General features: G+C 44.9%; 1 protein-coding gene across 3 annotated transcripts in view; it reads right to left on the bottom strand.

Annotated features, from left to right (window-relative positions):
• The window catches only part of TMEM74 (transmembrane protein 74), a 42,545-nt gene that overhangs the window by 3,297 nt on the left and 23,541 nt on the right, over positions 1–15,707 (bottom strand). The window contains exons 3-4 of one of the 3 annotated variants that reach the window (XR_012157109.1): positions 14,910–14,989; positions 6,100–6,261 (exon numbers count right to left, since the gene is read on the bottom strand). Coding sequence is in view for 2 of the 3 variants with exons in the window: in XM_073330316.1 (XP_073186417.1) it covers positions 6,166–6,261; positions 14,910–14,989 (176 nt within the window). In the remaining variant the exon portion in view is untranslated. Of the gene's footprint in view, positions 1–5,419; positions 6,262–14,909; positions 14,990–15,707 lie in introns of those variants that run through there. The other 2 variants (XM_073330316.1, XM_073330317.1) reach the window with 2 other exon arrangements.

Here is a 15,707-nt window from a genome sequence, read left to right as displayed (position 1 = left end):
CACGGTCTCCCATAGTATTCTTGTCAGCAAGTTAAGGAAGTATGGGCTGGATGAATGCACTATAAGGTGGGTAGAAAGCTGGCTAGATTGTCGGGCTCAACGGGTAGTGATCAATGGCTCCATGTCTAGTTGGCAGCCGGTGTCAAGTGGAGTGCCCCAAGGGTCGGTCCTGGGGCCGGTTTTATTCAATATCTTCATAAATGATCTGGAGGATGGTGTGGATTGCACTCTCAGCAAATTTGCGGATGATACTAAACTGGGAGGAGTGGTAGATACGCTGGAGGGGAGGGATAGGATACAGAAGGACCTAGACCAATTGGAAGATTGGGCCAAAAGGAATCTGATGAGGTTCAATAAGGATAAGTGCAGGGTCCTGCACTTAGGACGGAAGAACCCAATGCACAGCTACAGACTAGGGACCGAATGGCTAGGCAGCAGTTCTGCGGAAAAGGACCTAGGGGTGACAGTGAACGAGAAGCTGGATATGAGTCAGCAGTGTGCCCTTGTTGCCAAGAAGGCCAATGGCATTTTGGGATGTATAAGTAGGGGCATAGCGAGCAGATGGAGGGACGTGATCATTCCCCTCTATTCGACATTGGTGAGGCCTCATCTGGAGTACTGTGTCCAGTTTTGGGCCCCACACTTCAAGAAGGATGTGGATAAATTGGAGAGAGTCCAGCGAAGGGCAACAAAAATGATTAGGGGACTGGAACACATGAGTTATGAGGAGAGGCTGAGGGAGCTGGGATTGTTTAGCCTGCAGAAGAGAAGAATGAGGGGGGATTTGATAGCTGCTTTCAACTACCTGAAAGGGGGTTCCAAAGAGGATGGCTCTAGACTGTTCTCAATGGTAGCAGATGACAGAACGAGGAGTAATGGTCTCAAGTTGCAGTGGGGGAGGTTTAGATTGGATATTAGGAAAAACTTTTTCACTAAGAGGGTGGTGAAACACTGGAATGCGTTACCTAGGGAGGTGGTAGAATCTCCTTCCTTAGAGGTTTTTAAGGTCAGGCTTGACAAAGCCCTGGCTGGGATGATTTAACTGGGAATTGGTCCTGCTTTGAGCAGGGGGTTGGACTAGATGACCTTCTGGGGTCCCTTCCAACCCTGATATTCTATGATTCTATGATGAAGGTGCTGAGTCATGAGACTTAGAACTTAGACTCAAGAGGCCTCGGGGAAGAGGTGGGGCAGGGGTGTCTGGTTTTCAGCAATTAGAAAGTTGGCAACTCTAACATTAGGCCTTAGCACTCCCTGGCTTTCCTCCAGGTGCAGCCTACAGGTTAATTGGCCTAATTTACCTCTTCAGGCCTTGTATGAGGTGGACACCCCTGTCACACAGTGTCTGATGGTTCTGGGTTCCTTGAGGAGAGCATCAGACCGCTCCACCAGGTTGATTACATTGTTCAAATCAGCATTCAAATACAAGTGCTATTTGACTCCATGAATTCAACTTACGGGAATGAACAGAAATTACAGACTAATGCAAACTCATGAAAAAATGCTCTCATTACAAGTCACTCTGCAGTACAGAAAAAACCACTGCCTCTACTGTAGTTCACTACAGAGTATTACTTTGGCCCTTGGGGAGCAAAGCACTGAATTGACAGATGTGTCTTATTTTATTAAACACATTTTATTACTTAACTTACTTTTTGATTACTGTTCCTTAGCTCACTTCTGTGATTATCATTTCCTGCACTGCATAGTGCTACGCAGTAAAAACAGACTGTGAAGCCAAATGCTGTATAGCTCCTTCCCAGCTCCTTTCCTGCTACTACTCTCTATTACACCTGTGATTAACTTCATGTGGCTGGACTCCTGGGATTAAACAAGACCAGGGATTCAGTGTCAAGGTACCTAAGATCAACAGAAGGTTTCCTCAAGTTCAGTTGAGGTATTGTAGTTTAACAGGAGAGCCTGCTTTAGCTAGGCCTTCTTTCTGGTTCAGCCAACTGGTTCAGTCTCATGAACCCTTTCCTCACAGGGAGGAGGGGCTTAAATTGAATATTGTTTATTTGTGACTATACAAAGGCATAGGTCCTTCAGAGAGTTAATAGAACCAAGCCATGTTCTCCTGAAGAAAGGAACATGATGTTTCAGGAGTCTGGTAAAATGATACAGAGCAAGCTGGTGGAGCATGAGAGGTTTAAAAGAAGTGTTTGTTCTTTGCCTTTTGGAAAACTTTTTTCTCATGCGTGATTCCTTTCTACAACAAAATTCTCCACAGAAAAATCATGTAGAAAAAAACTCCAGTCTTAGGAGCATTCATTAAATGTCTCACCGGGCGGCACCAGCACCAAAACTTACCTTTCCACTGGAGAAGCTGGAGCCAGGTTTGCGAGCCAGCCAGTTCTCTCCATCAGCAGCTGAGCAGCTGCTGCTCTTCCCACCCTCTTGGCAGGGAGGCTGATTGCGGTTACTCCAGGAACCGGACTTTTAGTTTCCGGTCGCTGCCAGGTCCTCCATTCGACTGAACTTTCTGGTTGAAAACCAGACACCTGGCAACCTACCTAATGTGCTCATGAAATTCAGCTGGGGGAGGCATGGGGCTGGGTTTTTAAAGACAGGAAGCTGGCAACAAAAAGGGGCTGTAGGGAAGTATCTGCACTCACTCCCTGAGTCCCTGGGAGGGGTGTTGGAGGCGGCCAAGTTCAGTAGTCTGCAGTTACTTCCTGGGAGGAGGGAGTTAGAGCTGGCACACCCAGAGGAGTGGAAAACCAGCAGCTGTAGGAAGGAGTTCAGGGAAAGAGCAGCAGGATCTGAGGGAAACCAGACCACAATTGCCAGGTGCAGGGTCCCTGGACTTGAACCCAGAGTAGTGGGTGGGCCCGCGTTCCCTTACCAGTCATTGGGGAAGTGGTACCATCAGGACAGTGCGTAAGGAGACTGCTTGAGACCATTGGTATGGAAAGACTTTGATATCCCGGAAGGGGAAGACAAAAGTTACTTGGCTGGAGAGCCGAGCCATGAAGCCAGAGTACCCTGAGTCACAGGGAGTGAGAGAGAGAAGGCAGAGCATGCAGCGAGCCGCAGAAGGAGGCATCAGACCCAAGTGGAGCTAATCCCAGATGTGGCTACAAGGAGGCACCCCTAGTAGTGAATAGAGTATCCTGTGACACACTGTATTACCTCTCACCTCAGCAAGTGAGAGCTTTGCTACTGCTAACCTGTGTGTTAGCCCCCTGACACTCTAGACTGTCTGCCTTGCCAGCAAAGTCCTTAGATTCTGCCAGTCTGAACCTTGCCTTGCAGGTAACATTCAGTGAAACCAAGTTCCCAGGGACGTCTCCCTGCAGTGTCCAGTTCCTCTCACTGGACACTCACATAAATTATTATGGTTGCTGCCTCCAAAGAGACAGCGCACATGCCAACGTGTTACTTTAGTGGAAGACTCTCACTTTTACTTCAATATAACAGCACTGAGATGGTTTTATAATAAAACAACAGTAAGTTTATTAATACAGATCAGAGACTTAATTGATATCAGACAAGAATAAAGGATATAGAAAAGGGTTGCAAACAAGAGACAAAGAACAGGCTTTCTAGAGCCTAAAACATCATTCTAGCATGCTATGCCTTTGCCTAGGACAGGTTCTCACTTACAGCAAATCATCAGCAGCTCCTGCCCTTCAGGCCAAGATAACCTACTGTTTGCAGGCTTGGAGGATGCTGGTCCCTATGTCCCCTACATGATGGATGACTAGAATGTCTTTGCTCCCTGTATATTTTCCAAAGTCCATTGTCTTTGTCTCAAGAGCCAGGAAGACCTCCTCGGGGTGCAGACATCTGTCTCTCTAGTGAGCTGTTTCCTCAGTAAGCTCTTTCCTCTGCTGCTTGTTAGCTTGATTGCTTTGTTTACGTTATATGTAACTATACTTTCATTGTCCTCTGCCTGTAATCAACCTGATCAGACAGATGAAGTCATATTCCTTTGTCCAGGACAGGCTTGATTTATGCACTGCCACCAAAGCACCTTGTCAGAACATATTTCCAGCACACATACACAATTCTTTACATGCTTACCCTACCTACATCACACAGTGATATTCCTGACCAGTGCATCACCAGTTTACATTTGATACATACTATGACAGCAGCGTACAGGAGGTGTGTATCAGGCTTGATATGAGTTACATATGGTGGGCCCTCTGCCAGTGGGCACTGAAGTCCTCTTAGGGTCACAAGGGGAAAATCACAGACTAAGGCCTAAGGATTTTTTTTTCTGGTGTAAGTAAAATAAGGTTAATTTACCTGTCCCACTCACCAGATGTGCTGCATTGCAGAGATACAGGAACTGTCTTTTTCATAGCAGTCAGTTATCCCTAGAGAGTGTACAGACAGTTGAAGCACTCAACTGCAGCTTCTCCTGCTGCTTCTGCACGAGTTTGAACAGACACAATTTGTTTTATGGGAGCTGGCACCCTCCCTTGCCAATAGCACAAAGAATTGGCCTTTTGTAACCACACTGCGCAGTTATTGTACCAACGCATGGCCTCTCTTGGCACATGTGGCCGCAAACATTTCAGCAGGAAAGTGCACAACCCTATATTGCTTGTTTATTTTATTCTTTTCGGGCTAGTTTTTTAGGTTAGCGACAGCCTCAAGTAACTTTGGTGCATAAGCTCCACAAACCTTGGGAGGCCCCAGGACACACTGTGACACAAAGCCACCCCTCTAAGTCATCATTCCCTCCCTGTAACCCTCTTGCTTTGGGAGTAAGTTACTTCACCCCACTCTTTATAGGGCAGCTTATTTCCTGCATGTGCCTGGCCCACTACTCTGGCTGTTGAGTAGCAGGGAGGAGTCACGACTCACCCCAGGCCCTGCCCACTTTTTCTTTGTATGGCTGATGTAGATACAGAGTTAACAACTATAATTTTACATTCAGGTGGTTAAGCCAGAGAATTGCGTAAGCAGTAGCAGAGCGTATTGCTGTGATGCCTCATTTATATCTCTGAACTGGGCATTGAGTCATTATATGTTCCATGGTCTGATCTGGGTGACCACAGTCACACACTGGAGAGTTTTAAACTTTCCATTTGTGCATCAAGTATCCGCATCTGTCATGATTTGCATGGATGCTGTTTAGGGTTGCCCATGAACTTTGCAGAAGATCAAAGGCAGGGATCTTCTGCCTTTAGTCTTTCACTAGGGCCCCATCCCTGCCCCCCCACCGGCCCTGCCCGCTGCCAAAGCTTGAAGCTGGAGCTGGGCCATGGTAAGAGCCATCCAAGGAGCCCAGGCTGCTCTGGGGAGCCCCATACTCTCCACCTGCCCCAGGCACCATGTCCTGGGGGTGGGGACATGTGCCGGGGGCTGCTCTTGGGCACTCCAGTGCCCCGCCCAGGGAAGGTCGAGGGTCCAGGGCTCCCCACAGTGGCCCGGGATACCTGGGTGGCTTTTAACATGGCCCGACTCCAGCTTCAAGCCTGGGCAGTGGGCAGGACATGGGAAGGGGAGGAGGAGGGGGCAGGGCCACAAAGAGGGACAGGGCCTCGTGGCTCCCCCACTTCTACTGAGGACAAAAAACAAATGTTCCTCCCCTGCCTAATTACACTAGATACCCTTATTTCTTACAACTTAACAGTTTTTATGAATTTTGCATGACTGATGACCCTGCACCTGATCCATAGCACAGATAACTGCAGGACCAGTGGCATTGCAAACTTCCCATCAATTCCCACCAATGTACCACATCTGTGAGCTGGAGTTCTACCTCTGGGACAAATTCAGTCTCCATGCCCATTCAGTCCTTCACCTGTCTGCTGAGACTGCCAACAAGGGTACTAATTAATGCCAACTATGATTATGTATTTTAGACTGGGAACCACAGCTCATTGCACAGAGTTCATGAATTTATTTAGCACAGTCAGTTTCCACATGACGGGTTCTGTTGTGGTTTTTAATGGCAGCACTGTATTGGGGGCAGTGTTGTGCTGCATTAACCCCGGAGGAGCAATGCAAGGGACAGTGCTTCCTGGGGCTCTCTGGTATACTTGTTGCTAAGGTCCTTCAGGAAATGAAGCATTTGCTCGCCTACACAACTGGCCAGCTCTTCTTGCCTGGTGTGGAGGAGAAGGCAGGGCATGGCCTCACCTCCACCATGCCTGTAGTAGCTTGGGAGCACAGGGGCAACAATTGTGGTTGGTTCTTGCACAGGGACTACAATGAAGAGGCTTCTTGTATCCTCCTTCTCTCTCCATGAACCCATGAGGTCAGCCACAACCTGATCTTCAGTAAGAATTCCTCAGCATGCCCCTGTCAGACAAGTATATTAGCTCACTTTTACATGTGGGGAATGGGGGCAAAGAGGTTACATGACTTGCTCAAGGTAACACAATGGTTCCCAGCTCCTTGCTGAGTTCACTAGAGCACCATGAGTTGCTACCATTAAGGCTACAGAAAGTAACAGATTTCAGATTTCTCGCCCACCAGAAAGGACTACTGTCATCATAGATCCATAGACATTAAGGTCAGAAGGGACCATTATGATCTAGTCTGACCTGCTGCACAGTGCAGGCCACAGAATCTCACCCATCCACTCCTACAATAAACCTCTCACCTGTGTCTGACCTTCTGTATAACCCAGGCCACAGGACTTCCCCAAATTAATTCCAGGGAATTAATTCCAAATTTATGAACTACAACATAAGTTTTAGAAAAACATCCAGTCTTGGTTTAAAATTGCCAGTGATGGAGAATCCACCACAACCCTTGGTAAGTTGCTCCAATGATTAATTACCCTCACTGTTAAAAAATTGTGCTTTATTTTTATTCTAAACCTTTCCAGATTTAACTTGCACCTATTGGAGATTGTTATAGATTTGTTGGCTAGATCGAAGATTATCAAATTTCTGTTCTCCACATAGGTACTTATACACTGTGATCAAGTGACCCGTTACCTTCTCTTTGTTAAATGAAACAGATTCAGTTCCCTGAGTCTATCACTATACGGCATGTTTTCCAATCCTTTAATCCTTCTCCTGGCTCTTCTCTGAGTCCTCTCCAATTTATCAACAGCCTTCTTGACTCACGGACACCAGAACTTTGAATGTATCCTGACCTGGATGGGCATTGTAATTTATTTTTTGCGAATAGAACTGTAGGAATACCCAGAAACATACGCTTTGTCTACCCTTGTGGCAGGATGTAGGGTATGTGTAGATACATGCCACAGTGAAAGACTGGCTATGTCCACGCTGCAGTGGGTAGCTACAAGCGCCTGCGAAAGGCTCTGGCAGGGGCAGAGGAAGCCTCTGGCTGCCTGCTGCCAGAGTCTTTCCATGCAGCCAAAGCCTTTCACAGAGGTGGGAAAAGGCTCCAGCACCAGAGAGGCAGCAGGGCACTCGATTGCTAAAAATAGCAGTGTAAACATGGGCGGCACGGCTTGGGTAGATAGAGCGCTGTATAGGGTGTACACCGCAGAGGTCTGGCATATCTGTATTCTCCTCACCCAAGCAGTGCCTCACATCTACACTGATATTTGTACTCATGCTAGCTGAGACTGCAATGTCTGTACTCTATATGCAGCTGTAAGTGCAGCCTTGCCTCTAGAGACAAAAGTCACTCATTAACGCTCCTGTAACATTCAGGGGAGAGAATAATGTCAGAAATTCAAAGTACCTTTGGTTTAGAACTAGGGTTTTATTTTTATTTTTATTTGTACTTTTCCCCTGTCAGCACTGATGTAATTTTTAATGTGTAATTACTGTAGGCAATGTATGCCCCCATCTCTGCAAATAATTAATTAACAAGTCAAGTGACCTGCCAGAGGTGGGAAATGCTGACAACGTGCACATAAAGGATAACTTCATATTACGCAACCAAGAATTTATATTAAAAATCCTTGACATCCAGGACTTAGGAACACCGTGAAAATATTATAACCATAGACACAACCATGAAGACATACAAAACCCAGAAAAATGAGTAAAAAAACCATCCCCACTACATACAAGCAAAATACAGAAGCAAAAACCTTTTTTTTTTCAGCAAAAAATCACTTACTGTATTCACTCAATATTGATTGGGCCTGATTTTGCCACCCTTATTCGTCCTGGATAGTATCTTACTCTGTTGGCCCACTGAAGTCAATATAAGTAAAGAGGGCAGAATTAGACCACTGTGTCAATGCCTGAAAATACTATCAGAAGGTGAGATTCTGCCACTCTTACTCATGCTGACTAGTACCTTCCCCCATGAGAAGTCCCACCAAAATACATGGGAATACTTGTGGAGTAAGGTACTATTCAATCTGTAGCAGAATCTAGCCCAGCAGTAGGGACAGATGCCATCAACCCCCAAGACAAAATTTCCAGGAAAGAGAAGGGACAGATTCTTTTACTAATAGTTATTACTGGTATTGCAGCAGTGCATAGGATTCCCAGTTATAGACCAGGACCCCATCTGCGCTAGGTGCTCTGCAAACAGAACACAAAGAGAATCCTTGTCCCAAAGAGCTTGCATTCTAGGTACACGACAAGAGTTAACAGGTGGATACAGAAAGACAGACAGGTGGGTCGCAAGGACACAAAGCAACCATAACGGTTAGCATAATAGGCAGTGGTCTCAGAACAACAGCTGCCTAATCATTACCAAATTTTAATTCTGATTGGATTCTAATCCCTGGCTCAGAACCTGGGTAATCCAAACTCGGGTGAGCTGGATCTCTTGCTTTCGTGGCACTTCACCAGCTACCAGGGCACTTCTAGTTGAGGCTGTTTTCAGTTTAGATTTAGGTTTTTTGCTGTATTCCCCTGACCGTCAGTCTAACATTAGTTCCCAGTGAATGATCCAGAAAAGAGAGATTGGTTTGCTAGAGGGGGTGAGGGGTGGAGATCAGGATTCATTTTAAATAATTTGCAGCATTTTCATTTTAAACAACCATAGATTAGAAAGTCTGAGTTTCAGCAGAGCAATATCAGAATAGCCCTAAAATTTTGTCTGAGTTATGACTAGTTTCACAGCAATAAAGGACAGATTCCTTCCTCTTGAATGGTTAAATGTTTCAGAATATGGGGCAGAGCCGTTGGCAAAGCTCCCATTAATTTTTGGTGGGCTAAAAAAACCCCAAGCCACGTTGCACACAGTAATTCATTTTTAGCTCATATTTTTTAATGCACACTAAAAATCCAGGTGAAGGCTATTGATTTTATTGTTTGCCATTTGCTAACTTAGACTTTTTTTATTTTAAAGTTGGGAAATCTTATCAATTCAAAAAAGCCACAGAGGCCTCTGCAGCAGAAAGTAAGGGCATGCCCCTATAAACTTCCAGGAAAGAGTGAGATTTCATCATGTAGTCACTTCATGCACTTTGAAGAGTACATAAAGTGCATGACAACATTTATAAGCTAAGGAAGAAGCAAAATAATGAAATGCCACTGCTGATAGGAGGCATGAAGTGATCTATGCTTGTTGTAGCTGACTCTCTTCATTCAGAAGCTGATAAAAGAATGATAAACAAATCACAGTGTGTTAAAGCGCCCGGTGTTTGTACTTTATTTATGATGTTCATAAATAAACAAAAAGTTATGAGACAGATATGTGCAAGTAGATTCTTGGGACCTTTGCTTGTTATCCTTCACAATAAAAGACCTCTACTGTTCATGTCTCCAAATGATTTGGGTTGACTTGTATTTACTACATGAATAAAGCAGACAGATTTTTCAGTCAAATAGCAAATTTGCCCCCCAAAATGCAGTTTTGGAGTGACAAACTATTCATGAAATTGGGTCAAATTTGGCAAATAATTTCAGCTGGAAAAAATACAAAAACATTTTTTGAAAAAGTTGAACTATTTCATTTCGGAATGAACCATTTCATTTAGAAACAAAAGGAAAATGGCACACTTGACCTGAACAGAATTTTGATTTTTGTTGTTGTTGTTTTGGTAACAAACAAAAAAAAAAGGAAAAAAATCCATTTTGGTTTGAAAGTAAATTAATTTTGGAGGGAATTTTTTAGGTTCAGTCAGAAAACCAAAAAATCAATTTTTTACTTTGCTCTACACATGAGTTTTAAAATGTTGGCTGCTACATCTGTATCTATGCATTTCAGAACAAAATATGAGGAAAAAAAATATGACATGTACCTGTCTTGACATTTGTTGGAAGCCAAGTTCCAAGTTCAAAATACTCACTGATGTACACTTCTGATGTAGATTAAATTGAGTTCTATGTGTTTCTTGCATCAGATGTTAAAATCCAAGGTCCTTTCTGCTGTGCTTGGACATTTGAGATCTTTGGCACTTTTGTAGAAAGACTGTGATATTGAGCTGTAAAAATATTATGGTTCTAAAGGCTAATTGTTTTGATTAGTGAAATGGTACGCTCTGTGTGATCAATGGAAATTCAAGACTCTTTCCTCGGAACGAGAGTGGCTCTTATCGAAATAGCGGCTTATGAGATTACATTGCATTCATATGCACAGAACCTCAAGTGCAGCCAACGGCAGCTCCAAGTTACATCAGCTAGAGTCCCCTGGGGAGTGTTCCGCTGGCAGAGGATTCCTGAAGCACATCGTGCTCTGGCTTCACCATTGCCCAGTACCACCCTCCAAGCAAGTTCTAAAAAAGATTTAAATGCAGTCTAGTAGGAAAAGAGCTTTATTCAGTAGGAATTGAGGGTTTGCAGGATACACCTTTAAGTGTGGAATACATCTTCCTTTGGGGAATTTCAATTTCTTAGTGCACCATTCCTCTGTTCATTTTCGAGGGTGACATTCCACAACCAACACTTTTCATTCACTTGTAGCCCCTCCCACAAGGTATGTCTCAAGGCTCCTCCCTTCTACTTGCTACTTGGAGTGCCTTCTCCTCTCTCCTTGCATGGGTTAGTGACACCCTTTCTCATCACTGACCCATCAAACTGCTGTCCATATCACCTGAGGCAGACCTCTCTATTGATCTCAGGAGGAGTTCCTAGTCCATTGTGTCCCCATCCTGACTCCAGCATGCTGGGAAATTATGTCAGAGAGCTTTCATAGTCATTATTGTTGTAGTCCCTTGGGTAAGCTTCACCCCCTAGTCACTTAGTCTGTAGCTCCAGAAGCTGGCAAACTGCAAGTGGGGTTCATACTTATCTCAACATAAAGTCCCCAAATATTATAAAATATTTGAGGCTGACTTCTGTGTTACTATTGTGAGACTGTTCAGTGCTTGCAAAATCATCTGAAAATCAACTTCTCTGCAGTGTGTATGTTCCTCTCTGTTCTACCACTGCTACAAAAGGTAAATGAATGGTGCTACAAAAGAAAGGAAGCTAATAGCCATTTTAAGGTCTACTGATGATTAGTTTAATTAGCTAATAAACCAAAAGGAACAAACTTATTTCATCAAGATAGCAGATGTGTATGATGTAATACAATAAGTGCAGGATTTGCGTGCAATGCATACTAGCAAAGAGATGGTGAAGGATGAGTAAGTAATGTAATAATATAGAATTAGCAAGAGAAGAGAGGCTGAAGAAGAAATGAAGGTTAGAATGCAAAATGAGAGGAGAGAGCAAATAAGGAGAAATGAATCAAGTGAGGCAAAAGGCCTGGGGTATAGAGAAGAAAAGCTAAAATCTGTGGATAATGAAGAAAGGGAAGGCACTGGTAACAAGGTTTAGCAATCTTCACCTTTCTGAGGTCAATAAACTGAGTACTATGCAGTTTACCATGGGCAAATCATTCAGAGGAGACCATAAAAGCTGAAATCCTTTCTGCTCATCATGACTGCTAAACATCCCACAGTATTTTGCCATCGGTGGTGTCTTGCTCCAGAGGCCTGGGCTAAATCTTCTCTCTCCCTTTATAGACATGCAGGATGCTGAACAATAAACATCCTGCACCCCACAAGGAGTTCCATTTCAAGGTATCACAAGTCAACAATGGGGATAGGAGCTGAGACCTTCATCCTCAAATACACAGGTCTCCAAAACTTGAACTAAAGGAGTAACTATGTTAGCTGTGTTAGCTGTTGGCAGTAGTAGGCTCTTATCCTGTGTGGATGAGCCACTGAAGCAGGGACATAGAACACTTAGCCACCACGTTACACAGTCATTCTATGCTGGGGATTTCTTATTCCAAGCATCTGAAGTCCACAGCAATTCAAATTCCCTATATAAGCTACCACTTTCCCCCCCACAGTGAGGTGTTGAAGGGACAGCGAACAGACTAAAATCACAGGTCTGCATGCCACTTGATCTTATATCCATTTGACTTAGCCCAACTAATCCAAACCTTAAATAAAAAGTCAGGTGTCAGTTTGATAGAGAGCTAAATTGTTGTTTCGGAAGGGGTAGGCATTTTCTGGTAAGTTCTGCCTATGCTTAGAAGATGTAGATACATCCTTACCTCTCTGAAGAAATGTCCTTTCTATACAGCACCTCTACAGAAAACAGAATCTTCTCTGGTAAATCACTAGGAAAATATTTTCTTGTAATTGTCTCCTTTCAGTGGTTTAGACAGTATAAATTATTCAGTGGAGATGGGAGGAGAGGGATTGCTGTGGATCTGCAGTGATTGAGAGAGCGCTCCAAAGGCTCAGTCCCTTCAAAGCCTCCCTTGCCAGAGAACCTTACAGCATATGATGAAGTAGCATGCTTCCTAGTCTGTGCCCTGTCAGCCAGGTGACTGTGGGTTACAGAAAGGTGAGGTTCTTGGGGATGCTTTGAGCCTGTGGGAGAACCTGGCATAAAGTGATTACCTTATGCCCAGAGAGTATCCTCAAATTAACTACTAATTGATCTTTTATTCTAGCGTGATACAAATGTGAGATTTGAGGGCCAATCTCTTGCCACTAGTGTCAATGAAATCTTTTCCAATGACTTCAGTGAACACAGGATTGGGGCCATAGTTTCTAGCTCAGGAAAGCATTGGCGTTGAGTGAATTATTGTCCCATCAGTCACAATAAAAATAGGGTGGGAGCCTAGTGAGGGCAGAACATGTTGAGGAAACATATCTTTTGACTAGATCCCACTGCTTTCAAGATGAGAAATCCCTTTTGCTATTGACTATAATTTGGTTTACTGGTATAAGGAATGACTAATTCATTATTTTGGTAACTTATTTTCTTATTATGGTAGAAAAGAAATAAACAGCTGCAAAAGTCCCATAAACAATTGCTTCTGTACTGCTAAATTAATTTTTTTATTATTTTTGACATATATTCTAACTCCATCTCCAGTACTGCAACAGCCATTTCAGTCAAAGTCAAAGTAATTAAATTCAGATCAGCACAAAAAATTTCAGTCTAGCAGCCCAGTAAATTATTCGTGGTAGCGATTTATACTATGCAATTCCTTTATTTAACTGATAATGTGCTGACTAGCTCCTCAATCCACTAGTTTGTTTTCAGTAGGCTCATTCACAGTCTTTAGACAAAACAAAAAATGAGGGTTTTTTTCTATTCTTTCAAAATAGTTTTTCTTTTCACCAAGTTGCAAATGGAAAGATGTATATAAAATTTTAGATGGCCAAAGTGGCTTGATTAAAATAGGAACTGGCCCAAATCTCACCTTTTATATACATGTGGTGGCCACCATCTTGGCCAACACCAGAGATTACATTGGTACCTCCAAAAAGCATGACCTCTACAGCTTGAGCTAAAGAGCCAGGCTCTCTAGCTGAGGGCTATAATACACTCACATCCTCTGTGGATTGGGCACAGACTGACCGGTGGGTTACATACAGATATATGAATTACTACATATAGCTATGAAATCGGTACCAAAAGGAGTGTAGTTTACAGTTGGGTTGCTACAGCTGTCTTGACCATAACCTTGTATAATTCAGTAGTAATTTTAAACAGAATATAGCTGCTAGTAGAGCATTTTCCATAAAGGCCCTTGACTCCGATACTCACTTTCCACATTGGTTGTCCGCTGCCTGAATTCAACATGATGTCCTTGCAAGGAAATTTAGTTGAGGACTATGCTGTTTATGGTGAGCTGTTTATTGTGACTCAAGCCAGAGTCCTGAACAAGGGGTAGAAGTAAAAGGGGAGTTCTTACTCCCTTGTGTTAGCATGTAGTCCAAGTTACAATCATGCCTCAAGTGTAGATCTCTCAGATATAGATGCCTACTCTGTGGGTGCTCCAGGGGTGGAGCACCCATGGAAAATAACTAGTAGGTGCTTAGCACCCACCGGCAGCCAGCTTTCCCCCCGCCCCCGAGCCTCCTGCCCGTTAGTGGCCCCGCTGATCAACTACTCCCTCTCCCTCCCAGCACCTCCCAGCGGCCGCTATCAGCTGTTCCGTGGTGTACAGGAGGCACTTGTGGGGAGGGAGAGGAGTGGGGATGGGGTACTCTCGGGGGAGGGGGCGGAACTGGGAAGGAAGAGGCAGAGCAGGGGAAGAGTGGGGGCGGGAAGAGGTGGGGTGGGGATGGGGCCTTGGGGGGAAGGGGTGGAGCTGGGGCAGGGCCTGAGGCTGAGCAGGGGGGAGCACATCTGGGGGAAAAAGGAAGCTGGTGCCTGTGCTCTCCGAGGATAGTGTGTAAAATGAGTTCCATGTGGAAATGAAAGAACCTTTGACTCTCTTAAGGATACAGGTTTAATCTGGTAACTGAGCTCATAATTCTCCTGCTTGCACCTGAATTTATTGGATGCTGCCCACTGTCCCAGAGGTGGTTGCATTTAAGTGGTCCTATATATAGATTGTTTAGGAAGCACTCCGGCTTTCTTTGAGATAAAAATGTAAAGCAGCAGCAGTACAAGTAGAAATAATTTATGATCTTGAGTCACCTCAGCTGTGAAGCCAAAAGAGAGCTGTTTGGATACATTCCGCTTTACACCTCTTTAGATCAATGCTGTAAATATTTAGGACTTTAGGACATGTCTGCAGGAACTTCTCGTTCCAGCAATCAATGCAAGGATTGCACTAGTGACACAGATATTTTTCCATTTGAGACAGAATAGTTTTACCTGTAACGTGCATTCTGTAGTACATCTCCTCTTCTCACAGATGATATGGCAACGTCCGAAGCCTATTGATATCTGGGGAACTGAACATAATGATCAAGTATAGTTGTTTAAAGTTTCAGGCCACTTTCCTATGTTGAAGATGGTGCACAACTGGCTGCCAGGGAAAGGAGCATGGGAGGGGAGTGAAGTTTCAGCTTGGGAATGCTAGCTCCCTGTCCCACATCTTCTGCCCATGGCCCCGCCCACACTCCACCCCCTCTCCCCCTCAGGCCCCGCCCCCTCTCCCACTGGGCCTGATCGCCATGTCTCTCTCCTCTCCTCCCGTCTCTACTTGGCTCCCCCTACTGCTGCTCGCCACATCCTTTCCTTCCCCCACTGGCCACATGCCTGCCTCCGTCTCCTCCTCCCCCCACCTCAATGCTTGCCCTCCCCTGCTTGCCGCGTGCAAAACCCACCCACAGTGAGCTGGGGGGGAGGGGAGGGGGACTGAGGTGAGCGGGGCAAGGAGGAAAACCACACAGCGAGCAGGGGGTGCCCAGCAGGGAGGGGGCTGAGTGGGGAAGAGAGGAAGAAGCCGCAATGGCAAGCCGGCAGTGGGGACCTCCGGAGAGGGGGTTGGAGATGGAGTGCTGGAGACTGGAGCAGTGGCAGCTGGGGAGAACACTGAGGCCCTATGCAGGTTCCAGGGCAGCTGAGGAGGCTGTATTTACTGCTCAGCTTCCCAGGTTCATCAGTAATCACTATGGGGAGTCCAAGGGACCCAGGAAGCTGAATAGCAGATACAGCCTCCGCCACCGC

This window comes from Lepidochelys kempii, chromosome 2, assembly GCF_965140265.1.
Source record: "Lepidochelys kempii isolate rLepKem1 chromosome 2, rLepKem1.hap2, whole genome shotgun sequence".
Lineage (NCBI taxonomy): Eukaryota > Metazoa > Chordata > Testudines > Cheloniidae > Lepidochelys > Lepidochelys kempii.
Note: the sequence above shows the minus strand (reverse complement) of the source record. Positions and strands in the feature narration are given on the sequence as shown.